Here is a 13,372-nt window from a genome sequence, read left to right as displayed (position 1 = left end):
GAAATTTGTTGTATGGCGAGGGAATTGCTTCTTAACAGATATAAAGAGGGTGTAAAGAAGCAGGTAAAGGTAAAGGTAAAGGGACCCCTGACCATTAGGTCCAGTCGTGACCGACTCTGGGGTTGCGCGCTCATCTCGCATTATTGGCCGAGGGAGCCGGCGTATAGCTTCCAGGTCATGTGGCCAGCATGACAAAGCCACTTCTGGCAAACCAGAGCAGCACATGGAAACGCCGTTTACCTTCCCGCTGTAGCGGTTCCTATTTATCTACTTGCATTTTGACGTGCTTTCGAACTGCTAGGTTGGCAGGAGCTGGGACCAAGCAACGGGAGCTCACCCCGTCACAGGGATTCGAACCGCCAACCTTCTGATCAGCAAGCCCTAGGCTCAGTGGTTTAACCACAGCGCCACCTGGGTCCCTCTAGTCTAGAAGAAGCAGAGAGAGGTTTAAATGGTAATGTTGGTTAGATATGTGTAGTTGAGGTGGCCTAGCTCTTACACAGGGATTGTACCATTTCAATGTTCTCATGCAGGGACTGTGAGAAGTGATACATTTGGTCTATACAGTACAGTACTGCTCTTTCTCTCATGAACTGAATTCCTAACTTGAAGGCACTATTATGGCCTGCGACATTGGAAGATGCATGTTCCCTACAAATAGTACAAAGGTGCAGTCCTAAACTCTGATTGTAGTGTTTCTGTGTGTGCGCTATTGAACTCTGTGGGTTTTGCACTGCAAGTAAAGTTTTAGAAATATAAGCAAAACATTTTGCAGAAGACTAATTTTGGTCCTTTATATATTATAAAGTAACGAATATTGATCCCTTTAGTTTTCCCTAAGTGGCATTTATTCTCCCTTTCTCTCTCACACAGACATACCAGTGGTACAGTTAGGCAGCTTTTAGACTCTCAACTTAGTTGTTTAGATCAGTGGTCCTCAACCTTGGGCCTCCAGATGTTTTTGGCCTACAACTCCCATGATCCCTAGCTAGCAGGACCAGTGGTCGGGGATTATGGGAACTGTAGTCTCAAAACATCTGGAGGCCCAAGGTTGAGGACCACTGGTTTAGATGGTAATGTTTATCATTTTACTCAGTTGGTAAAGTGTGATGAGCCAGCTCTCCTACTCATTGTGTTGAGTAGGGTCCTGGGCTTCTACCCCAAAGTGCTACCCTGGCAGCACTACTGCCTCCCAGTGCGCCAAGCAAAACCATTCCTGCATTAACTTATGTTTGCAACTGAAATAACTTGTACTTTTGTCTGACTGGAAGCCATGCATACTAGAAGATGCCTGCTGTAGGTGGAAGGAAATTCTTTGCAAGCATGTTGAATCAGTATGCAAGTTGTGTTGGCGTTTCTGCATTCCTTCAAATATATGCTGATTCCCGATCACCTACAGTTTTTAATATTTGGAGCCAAGTGGATAAATATATCCTGTTTACTCCAGATTGCCATAGTTATACATCTACTTTACCACGATACTTATTTCATGTCACCATGCAGATAAATCTTTTTTTTTTAAGAATCCTTCATTGGCTGCAGCACGATATGAAACAGCACACTGAATAATTTTCATTTTGCAGCTGTCTGTTGAATTATTGCATGTTGCTATAGTGCTGAAACCCATTGTTGCCATTAATTGTTTGGTATGTTGGTATACTGTTGCTCTCTTTCTTCACATGCACACACAAACACACACACAAATCCTCTTTAGTTTGTTCAAGCCTCTAGTCTCTCAAGTCTGTTATTCCATTTCCTCTTTGGTAATAGTTTCATACACAGAGAGAGGCACACATAGGCATATTTTCTACTCTGTCTTAATTCCTTTGTCTGGTGCAAAATATGAAAAGCCTACATTTAGTTCTGCTTTATTAAAGCTATCTATTTTCTACCGGTATGTTTCCTTCATAGTCATCTTTTCCTTTTTGATCCATGAATGACCTTGTCACCGTTTTTCCTCCTTACAGTCATCCAAACCAGTTGGGTGGCGGGGAATAAATTTAAAGTCCTATTTTATCCAGCACACCCTTTTGTAATCTATTTTGTTCACTCCCTACCACTCTCTCCAGGGGTAAAAGGGAATGGGGTCTGCAACATTTATCTCTGCAATAATTCTCTGGATTGGCCAGACCTGGTATAAATGGGAGCCTTGCCCTTTTGCCTTGTCCCCAGGGCAGGTATCTGCTATGCTTCAGGCTCCAGCTTGTAGTTTTAAGTGCCCCCAGCTCTAGACACTTAACTTTGGAGAGTTTGAGCTAGAAAAGAAGAAAAACCCTATTTCACTTTCACTCCTCCTTTCACTTTCCTTCCTTCTTCCTTCTCACTTTCCCATTCTTACTCATTCCTTTTCTCAGTAGTTCTTTCAGCATTTCCTCTTTCCCACTGTTTGCCCCAGTCCCACACCCTTCATTTCTCTTTGCAACCAGCATGCTGCTTTTTTTTGTTTCCCTCCCTTCCCTGTGGCTCCTGGGGAGGTGAGCAGCTGGCATAAACTAGTTGTTGTAATGGGGGGAAAAAACAATTACGCAGTTCAAACCTTATCATGCCCAAGCTCATTTGTTTTGCCTGATGATGGTATAAACGAGAAAAACTACAACTCTCGTCATTGTTTATGAAAGGTAATCGCCATTCCCGTGTTGTGTAAAAAAGGAAAGGTAATTAAAATAAGTTGCAGCCATTGTCTCTTGCACATTGCCTTTCTGGGCCGGGGGGAACCCAGCTAAAGTATGGTTCATTTCATTGTTAAACAGACAATGCTGAAAGGAGCCTGCACTCTAATGGCGTTAATTCCATGATTAATCGATGTAAACTTTGTCATGCTGTAATTTTGTTTCAGTATCATTTAGCAAAACCATGGCTACAGATGAAAGAGATACAGAACACAATGTTCAGTCTGAGGGCCTGGGTAGCAATGCTGCAGGTATTGGAAAAAAACAACAACTCTAAACTTTTGCTTTGGGATGCAAATTAAAGAGACAGAATTTGAGATTTGGTTAATCTTTTTGGATGTTCACATCCGTGTTATTTTAATTGATTTTATGGTGCATATTTTCTTTTGGAAATTGCTTGGGAAAACACCAGCACTATGTAACCTTCCAACCTTTTGACTTCACCCCAAAAGGCGCACTCCTCCATTGTCTCCTGAGATGGACAGATGCCAACCAACCAAAGCATTAAGAAAGGGGGTGGGGGGCAGAATCTGCACAGCAGAGAGAGAGACCCACAGGTTCCTACAGCTGCAAATGTTGTCTGTAACCAGTGGCTGAACTAGTCTAATGTCACCATAGACACAGAAGAGCTTTTGTTTTACATGCAAAAGGTCCCACTCACAATCTGTCGCATCTCCAAGTAGGCCTGAGAAGGAATCCTGCCTGAAATTAGCTAGTGCTACTACCAGTCGGCAAAGATAATTGGGATGGGAATGTGCACAGCTCTTCCCAACCCAATCTGGCAGCCCAGTCTGGGGACCCTGAGCAGCCCTTACTTGAACTGGGCCAACCCAGGGAAATCCAACCCAGATTCTGTCCTGGATCAATCTGTGGGTGGGGCTAATGTTCAATTAGGATTTTTTAAAAACCTAATTAAACACACAGTTGGGAGGGGAAGGGGTGGGGAGGAAGAAACGATACTTCCCCCCCCATCACAATGTGAGCAGGAGGGTTCAATCCCAATTTGTTTGGGGATTCAGCACAATCTGGTGCACAGCCCTACTGGATAATACAGTTGTACCTTGGATGTCGAACGGAATCTGTTCCAGAAGTCCGTTTGACTTCCAAAATGTTCGGAGACCAAAGCTCAGCTTCTGATTGGCTGCAGGAAGCTCCTGCAGCCAATTGGAAGCCACGGAAGGCCCATCGGACATTCAGCTTCCAAAAATAGTTTGCAAACTGGAACACTCACTTCTGGGTTCATTCATTTTGGGAGCCAAAATGGTTGAGAACTAAGCTGTTCAAAAACCAAGGTACGACTGTATTGAGCTAAATAAGATACATTCCTATTTTCTAACACCCCAAGAAGACAAAAGCTGAAGGCTGCAACTGGTTTATGTACCCTGATGTCACATAAGGCCTTGAAACTCTTAAATCAGGTAGTCGAGTGCTAAGGGACACGCAGTAGATATTTAGAACTGAAATTATGAGGGCAATGAACTGTTTTTGTTACATAAACCTATTTAGGGTATTACTTACAAGCCATGGGCTTTTAAATGTGAAATTAATACTACCAGTCATAACACAACGCTTCCTGTTGATGGGATGGGATGACTCCAACCAGGAATGCAGAGCATAGGCAGCTATTTCCACGTTTACCCAAGAGAATAAGCTATACACAAAGACAAGCAAGGCAAGTGTTTTAAAAAGCTTTGAGGCTAACACATACTGAATGAAGCATTCCACGTCACTCAAAACCTTGCACCCTCATGCATCAAGAGACATACTCTTGTTAAAAAGTACCCCATTGCTGCTATTTTAGTCAGGGTTTTGTTATCTCTCCCATAGCGCTAAACATGGAAGTGTTCCCATTGAAATCCTGAACAGATATACTTGCAATATAAGCTCATAATTTGTTGGATTTCGGCTGCCTACTCTTAAGAGTTTGCAACAGCTACAGCAGCTAATTCAGAACTTGGCACGTGGTTCAACTTGCACCGAGGCCAGAAAACAACTAAGGATGGGGTATGTGTAAGGAGTTGTTCCTTTTTCTTTAGGCTGTCTTCCTCTGCCCTGAAGGGGAACACAACCTCTGCAAAGAAATCAGCCTCACTACCTAAGAAAGAGGGGAGACAAGAAATGCACGCTTAAGACAGAGACATATTATTGTTGCTGATGTGGAAATAAGGCACTAGTTGTGAATTATTGATGCCCTGCTTACACTTGCTTCATACAAGGAGGTGGAGAAAAGATGCAGCCTCTTAAAGGATTTGTGCCAGGTCAACGGCCAATGGTACTACTACAGCCCAAGGGCATAAGATGGAAATCCTACTGATGCGGTAGGGGACCCAAATTGACAGACAGCTAAATATTCCAGTATTCCAGAAGCAGTCCCGATCTGGAAACTCAAAATGCTTGCACAAGATTAGCTTTTTATAAGAATATAAGAAGGAACGTAAGAGTCCTGCTGAGAGGCTGAAAGTTTGTCTAGTAATTCTAACCCACCGTTCTGCTTCCACAGTGGCAGGTGCTTCCAGGAAGCTGACAAGCAACCTGGAGGCAATTGCCCTCTTCCACTGTTGTTCCCTAGCAACTGATGTTCAGTGGCTATCGTAGAATCATAAAATCGTATAGTTGGAAGGGACCCCCTCCATCTAATCCACCCCCTGCAATGCAGGAATCTTGACTAAATCATACATGGACAGATATCATTCAACATTGCATGGCCACCCTACCTCCGCTTAAAAACTTCCAAAGAAGGAAAGTCCACAACCTCTCAAGGGAGTCCATTCAACTGTCAGGCAGCTCTTACTGTCAAAGTTCTTCCTGATATTTAGTCAGAATCTTCTTCCTTGTACCTTGATGCCATTCGCTCAGGTCCTGCCCTCTAGGGCAGAGCTCCATCCTCCATTTGACAGTCCTTTTGATATTTAAAGATGGCTTTCTCCTCTCAGTCTCCACTTTTCCAGGCTAAACATACCCAACTCCCTCAACTTTTCCTCGTTGATAGGTCTATTCAACATGAATGGGTCTAATTCTCCTTTGAAGGCATAACTTCATCTCAGAGGGGAGAACGCCATACATTCAAAGCACATTCCCCACCTGAAGAATTTTGCAAATTGCTTTAGCTGTGTTACAGATGCTGAGAGTTGTAGCACTGTAAGGGGTGAGATTGCTGCAAATTCTAGTTTTTTGAGAGGGGGAGAAAAACTTCCTCTCTGTTTTCTGCATGCATTAATTTATAAACATATTGTCATCCCCTCACCCAACTGACAAGGCCCAATCACCCAGATGACAAGGCCTTTTCGCACAGGAAAATGTTTTATGAGATTTTGTCCTCATAACTTTCCCCAAAGCTGACTCCATAACTGGAGACAGAATAGAAGACTGAACCTGGTTATTTTTTCACTGGTCATTATCTCATTTTTTTCACTGATCATTAGTATAAGTTCCCTCATATCTACACTGCTGAGAGTGTAGATATGAGGGAACTTATGAGTGTAGACACTGCTGAGAGGTCATAGGGTAGTACAGGGGTACTTGGTATTTGTCCCTTGGTCACTGTGTCACAAGCAATGCTTGGGGCAGATGTTCAATTTCCGTTGGGTTGGAACTGGAAAAAGTGGAAGCATAAAGAGAGCCAATGGATGCAGTAGGTTCCATCGCCATTGTGATGGTTCTGTCTCTTTATAATTGCAAATAGCGTGGGTTTGTTTTGTTTTTGCTGTGACTATTGGTGCAGTGTACTGACATGAAATTATTCAGCTGAAGAGAATAATTTCATTGTGTGTTGAAGCGTGCTGTGTGACCTCACTCAATTCATTGCCTTTCTTCCACCCCTTAGAACGGTGTTTTACACTTCTTTCTGTTTGCAGTTTTTATCTCTCTGGCTGTGCATGAATGTTTTTTTAACCGCCCAATCCATGAAAAGTGGCAGTGGAATTTACCTGTCAGCAGATACGTATGAGAAAAAACAATACTGGAAGGAGCTTAAAGGATCTCCAACTTTAATTAGACAAGGAAGGCAAGGTGCCAGATCTCTTTTTGAGTAAAATATGAATACTTAAGGGTTATGTCATTGCTGGAGTGCAAGGATGAACATTAGCAGCAGAGACTGCTCTCTCCTCTAGCAAGCTCAGACAAACATCTTCCATTATCAGTGTGGAGGCCTTACAAAGTTACCATAATTGCATGGGAACTGCTGGAATACTGTTTAAATGGTTGCACAGGTTCCTCCTGACTAATGAATGAGCCACCTAATAATAAACATAATCATAATAATAAATAACTTATTTATATGCTGCCCATCTGACTGGGTTTCCCCAGCCACTGTGCGTGGCTTCCAACAAATTAAAACACAATATGATATCAAACATTAAAAACTTCCCTGAGCAGGGTTGCCATCAGATGTTTTTTAAAAGTCAGACAGTTGTTTTTTTCTGTGGCATCTTACGGGAGGGCGTTCCACGACGACCGAGAAGGCCCTCTGCTTGGTTCCCTGTAACCTCACTTCTCACAGTGAGTGAACCGCCAGAAGGCCCTCAGAGCTGGATCACTCTGGAGGGAAGAAATTGGGAGTAAAATGCGCTGTGCTGGCGGTGGTTGGGGAGCTGCGATGTATATTGCCAGCTCAAAAAGTCTGCAGCCGGTATCGTGATCTGAACATCATACCAGTTTCAGACAATGAATTGCAGAGTTGCCCAGCTGTAATAATAACCTATCAATAAAATTTCAATTTGATACCTAAATGAAGAAATAACTATCTTATGATTAAACATAATAATCCTTTGCTGTTTCCTGTGGCTAGCACAAATGTGATGGGACAGGCTGAGGTCCATAAATGTGTGGCCCACCAAACAATGTTCTAGAACAGTGGTTCCCAACCTTTTTTTGGGCCATGCCCCACCTAAGCATCTCTAAAATCCTGATTCCCCCCCTCCCCTGTGACATATAATTCTTATTATTCAAAAAGTGAACTCCTATTCACGTGGAGGAAGCCTAAAAGGCCATTCACTGTTAATAACTCATTCTCAAATTGCCCCCCTGTCGGGCGTGAGCCACGTTGGGAACCATGGCTCTAGAACTTGCAATCCCCAGTCGATCTTCCCTACTGCTCTTGCGGTTCTTGAGAAAGCATTAGGAGAGGTGGATTAAAGATTTTAGGAGAACATGGGAAGTGTGCTCTCCCTGGAACCAGTCCTATTAATTCCATATGGCGTTCTTTTCACAGACAACACATTCAGCCCTTCGTGTAACTGCCGGGCATCGTGATGCTTTGTTTCTAATGGGGTGATTTTTGCAATCTTTTGCGAATTTTGGTTGGTTTACATTTTGTTAACATTCATCTGCGCTGACAGGCATCTGGAGCTAACTTCTTTCTCCCCCCTCACCAGGGTGCGTATTTGCTGAACCTACACGTTGTCTTGAGTTCAAGGTCTAACTCTGGCATCAATTCAGACTCTCTTACTCCATTGTCTAAGGTTGAGGATAATGTATATTTGAAAGAAGAGAACAAAACAGCTTCATAAGCCCTGATAAAGTGGCCATGAAAGATTTATATCTAGATTTTAGTTAAAGAAGCTCTTAGCAGGCCCAGAGGCTATTGCTCACCTTGAAGTAGGCAATTGAAATAAAATGTCAAATTGGTGTCAGTGCTGCTAATGCATTTCCCCAAAGGTCATGCTAAGAGTTGTTTGCCAAGTTACTTTCCCCTATTCCTATATAAAAGACACAGCTAGAGAATGGACAAGGAAACTGCCCTTAATTACACATTTTCAGAGAGCGCAGACGTGCTCTATTGTGAAGACTTGGCCATCTTTTTCTCTAGGCTTTTGTATAGCTTGAAAGCTAATTAAGCTTTTTAATGGGCTTGATGGGCAGTTGATGCTCCTGCTATTTTAATAGGTCACTCTGGCTATTTTAAAAAATCTATATTAGTATGTCGAGTAATGTTTTCCAGGGATTTAGGGGCAAAGTATTAAGCCGATGGAACCCTGCTCTATTTCTCCTTTTCATCAAACTTGGCTGAAGCTGTGAAATTCTAGCCTAGCCTGAGTAGGGAATGTAAACAGGAGGAGAAGGCACGGGAGGCATGTATTCTGATGCCCCACCAGTGGGGTTGGAAGGAGGCTAAAGACATTTGTGGTTCTCAGGAGCCCTGATAAGGCAGAGTTCCTGATTGTGTGTGGAGGCTTCTCAGTGTTTGCATTTGAACAACCTTAGGCACCTCTTCAGAGCTCCATATGGGAAAGTCAGGAGTGGAGGCTCATTCACATGAGGGCTTTGGGGGACGGAGTCAACATGTGTATCCCCAGCTCCTGCTCATGTTGACATTCCCTAATCAGCCCTAATGCCTGAATAGGGCTGTGGTCTGTAACTAACCCAATCAAGATAAGACAGGGTGCGGCAAGTGACTCATATGGGCTCGGAGGTGATGTTGAGCTTGTTGTGGGCTGGTTGACGCTTTCCCTGAAATATTCAACGTGTAACTTAGATCTGCCGTTTTCTTTGAAGGGACAAATGGCCTCTGTGGCTCCCAACTACTTCTTACTAGCTGAGGCTGATGTGCTAACTGCAATCCCTCTGGGACGGAAATGGCCTCATCACGGTCCTCAATGCTATATGTAGGGACTGCCTCAGAGGAAGGCTCAGAAGCTGTCTTTAGCAGAATATATACTGCTTCATGATTATTGGCTTGGACCAGCTGGATGGAGACTATTAAGTCAGTTTTGAATCTGCTATATCAGCACAATTCTCAAGCACAATTCCAAGTGCTGGCATGTTAAGTCCACCTCTCTCCCTCTGTTCCTGCTCCATGCCACTGGCTGATGTCAGGATATGAGGTAAATAGTACTATACGTTCTTGAGGAAAAGGTACCACAAAACTGGGCTTCTATTTTCAACAATCACCTTCTTTCTGTTCCTTAACAAGTTTAGTTCCAACCTATGCAATCAGCCCATGATTATCAAGGCACATATGTTTTCGCTCTGATGTGGTGAGGCTAAGTTATCAAGCAAGTGAATGGGATATATTTTACAATATTTGAGGTAGCTGTGATGCCCAAGCTCATTATTCCAATGCTAAATTTTTCTGTAGTGCTTGAATTAGTGGGGAGGCAAAAGGTCTCCAACCCAATCTTTTTCTGGTGGCCCCTTAAGCTACTGTTTTTTTAGGAGTCCATAGAGTTGTCATGACTTGATTATACTGGGGAGGAGGTTTGAAGTTGGGGCTTGTGCATTTTGTTAAGGTCCCCCCCTTTTCCTCCTGTTATATAATTTGAGCCCTGCCTTGCTGACTTATTACTGAGTAGGAACAATTCCTGCTAGAGGCTTCTTTACTTTCCAAAGACATCTGTGGGCGTTTCTTTTTTTCTGAAATCCAAATATAGCCCATGTATTTTCAACTTGAACCACCAGGCTGTGCCCACACAAACTTCATTTGCTTTTAAATATTCTTTAACCAATTTTGGGATAAATTTTTCCATCTGTGATCTCATAGTTTCAGTTTTTCCTTTGAAGGGGATCAAAGCAGGAAAGGCTCTCTGCTTCTGCCTCTCACCTGCCGTTCAGAATGATCAATTTGCTTAAGAAACCTTGTAAGTAAAATGCCTTTCTTGTGAATTATGAAGCACACAGTGATCTCTGACTCAGAAGCGTGCTGCTTTTTTTTTAAAAAAAAAAAAGCATGTTGCTATAATGCTGGTGATTTGTAGCTTAGGTTTGATTTCTCTTGCAAAATGATTGATGAATGTATAACCTGCTGTGTTTCATATCTGCAAACCTGAGATGCTGTTGCTTTTCATTCCACGTTCACAACGCTTTTTCATAAGCATGTGTGCAAATTAGACTGATTCAGCTACAGCGGTTTTAGGATCAATTTGTTTCCCATTATGCTGCTGTGTTTGTTTTTTGCTGGTAACTTCTGTTAGTATCAACTGTAGGTGTCGAATTTAGGAACCTGTTTTGACTGGCGTTCAGATTTGCAACTGGTAGATAACAATAGTTTAATTCCCATTTCCATGTTTTTGATCCTGAATGCTGCAGGATTGGGAAATGATTTTAATGGTATACCTGACAGATTTGGGACTGTGCAGTTGGGTACATTTTTTTTTTTGGTCTGTGCTGATACTAGATTACCAGATTGGTGGCAGGTCATTCATACCCATTATGGTGAAACAAACTGAGAAGTCTTGATATGCCTTTGAATTCTGCAAGTAATCATGTGTCATTAGACTCCTTTATAATTATTGGCTACTATCGTTTTTTTAACAGTAAAAATTAGTAACCAGTAATTTTGATATAATAACACTACAAATCTCACTGAGTTCAATGAGGTTTACTCCCGGGTAAGTGATTATCGCCTAAGAGACATAGCAAAGGAAGGCAACATTTCTTAACAGATGAGCATGCTGATGCACAAACCTAATGCAGTTGCATCTCTTGGCAAGGCATTGATTGCAATATTATTGTTTTTTACATACCTGAAGAGGAGGTAATTGATTTAATTCAGATCCTATCGAATGAAACCACACAATATATTCCACAATGAGTATTCATAGAATCATAGAGTTGGAAGGTATCTTGGAGCCCATTTAATCCACCCTAGGTACCAAGTGCAGCTTCTACAATGCAGGATACGATTTCAGAATCCCTGGCAGATGGCTGTCAGTCTCTGATTAAATACTTCATGTGAAGGGTTGCTTTTTGCAAAGCTGTCTCCTGCTGATAAGAAGTGTGTCTTACTGTTTAGATGAAATCTTCTTCCCTACAGTTTCCATCCATTGGTACAAGTTGTGTCCTCTGGAGCAATCTGCTCTATTTTCAGTGTGACAGCCCTTGGTCTAGCTAGCACATTTGCAATGCTAAGCAGGGTCCGGCATGGTTTCAAATTGGGTGGGGGAGCCACACATTGAGATTCCTGCATTGCATAGGGTTGGATTAGATGACCCTGAGGGTCCCTCCCAACTCAACAATTCTATTATTCTCTTCTCCCTGCCAAGCAAACATGTCTTTTTCAACCTTTCCTCATAGGTTTCCAGATCCTCACCATTCTGGTCACTCTCCCCTAGACAGGCTCTGTTCTTTTCAGCATGATTCTTATATGTCCAGATTGGACACAATGCTTGGGTGGGTGGGTGTTAAACTGAAATATTGAGCACTCATGGAATTTAGCTGACTTTGATGCCGCATTCTGAGGATGACAAAAATGTTGCTTTTTTGTTTTGCTTTTGCCAGGAGCGTCAAATCAAGGAATATTGTTCTGTACGCTGCCCACTTTTAATTGTGATATATATATAGGTTTGTTCTACAGTATTCTAGTTTTTAGGAAACATTTATTGAATGTTGTTGCATTCTTGTTGCTTTTATGGAAGCAGCTTACAGTCAAACCTCGGTTTGCACCTACCTCTGTTTACGACCGCTTCGGCGAGCGACCGCTGCAGACCTGGAAGTGTTTACATCCAGGTTCCGCGGCGTCGGATGCACAGACGTGCTCTGCACAGCAATCGGCGCTTCGCGCACGCACAGAAGCATGCCTTCGGGGATCGACCGCTTCGGGGAGCGATAGCCTCCGCGGAACGGGTTGCGGTCGCAAACCGAGGTACCACTGTATAGGTTTTTACTATTAAGTGGTATAATTTTTTAAAGCAAATTATATAAATAAAACAGATACAAAAATCACTTGGAGATAACCCTTAGTAGTCTGTCCACTAGCCCAACCAATGTGTTTTGTAGGTTTTGGTGTTCTCGAGAAAGCACACAGAATGTAACAATGGACAAGCGTAGCACACCGATACCTAGGGCTTTTCTTGACTCTCCCCTGCCTCTGTGCTTTTTTCTTTTATGACAGAGCAACTGCTCAGAGGCAGGGCAGCTTTAAATGTAGCCCTGAAGCACACTCCCAGAAGTGATGTCTGCATTTGGATGGGCCTGTTTTTTATTTCATTTTTGAATAATGTTCATTTCCCTCTATGGTCAAAGGGGACAAGTTTCCTCTCCTTAGGAGGAGGAAAGTACAAATTCTCCTTCCTGCATGTGACAAGAAATGCTCCTGGCCAAATCTGGATGGGCCTTTGGTGCAGCCTTCTTTGTTTGCTTTCTTGCATTTATTAGGCATTTTGGGATTGCAGGACCAGCGAGAACAGTAAGGGACCAGGCTGTGGGGGAGCATGGCCCGCTCCTTGCTACACCGGTGCTCTCATTGGCTCTGTGACCCCCAAGTGGACCACAGGGCTAAGAGAGGTCTGGATTCAGCCCACCAGCTGGGAATCCAGTTCCCCCTACCTGCTCTAGATGGAGGTATTGTTACTGTTGTCATTATCATTTTTTAAAAATACCCAGTCAGTGGTTGGAACCGGAGGCTAGTTTTTGCAGGTCAAAGGCTGGCGCCTGTTGGCTTTTGGTGATTTGGAGATTGGAGCCTGGCAGATTCAGATGAATCGGGAGACATCCCCACTCCACAATGCCTGATATAAAGAAGCAAAAATGCCAGTAGCCAGGCAGAATATTTGTTTGTTGCTGACTCTAGTTTCTTCCCAGATTTGAGTTTATTTTACCTGCAGATGTTGGGGACTGAACTGTGCAACTTCTGCTTGCGTAGTGCAAGCCCCCTTTGCCTTATGCCCCCTCCCCACTCAATTTCCCATTCAGTGACGTCCAAAGCCACTCCCATTCGCCTGGCAAGCGAAGCAAATCTTATCTGCCTGCTAGTTCATTCCCTGCTATGT

At 43.1% G+C, this 13,372-nt stretch overlaps 1 protein-coding gene across 3 annotated transcripts in view; it reads left to right on the top strand.

Moving 5' to 3' along the window:
• The window catches only part of CRACD (capping protein inhibiting regulator of actin dynamics), a 119,488-nt gene that overhangs the window by 36,494 nt on the left and 69,622 nt on the right, over nt 1-13,372 (top strand). Inside the window, exon 3 of one of the 3 annotated variants that reach the window (XM_088660929.1) lies at nt 2,837-2,920. The exons of the other annotated variants lie outside the window; for them this stretch is intronic. Within the exon in view, the coding sequence (XP_088517055.1) occupies nt 2,854-2,920 (67 nt within the window). The 5' untranslated portion in view covers nt 2,837-2,853. The remainder of the gene's footprint in view (nt 1-2,836; nt 2,921-13,372) is intronic. 3 annotated transcript variants of the gene reach the window in all.

This window comes from Zootoca vivipara, chromosome Z1, assembly GCF_965207765.1.
Source record: "Zootoca vivipara chromosome Z1, rZooViv2.hap1.1, whole genome shotgun sequence".
Taxonomy (NCBI): domain Eukaryota; kingdom Metazoa; phylum Chordata; class Lepidosauria; order Squamata; family Lacertidae; genus Zootoca; species Zootoca vivipara.
The sequence above is the reverse complement of the archived record's forward strand: the minus strand, read 5'-3'. Positions and strand labels throughout refer to the sequence as shown.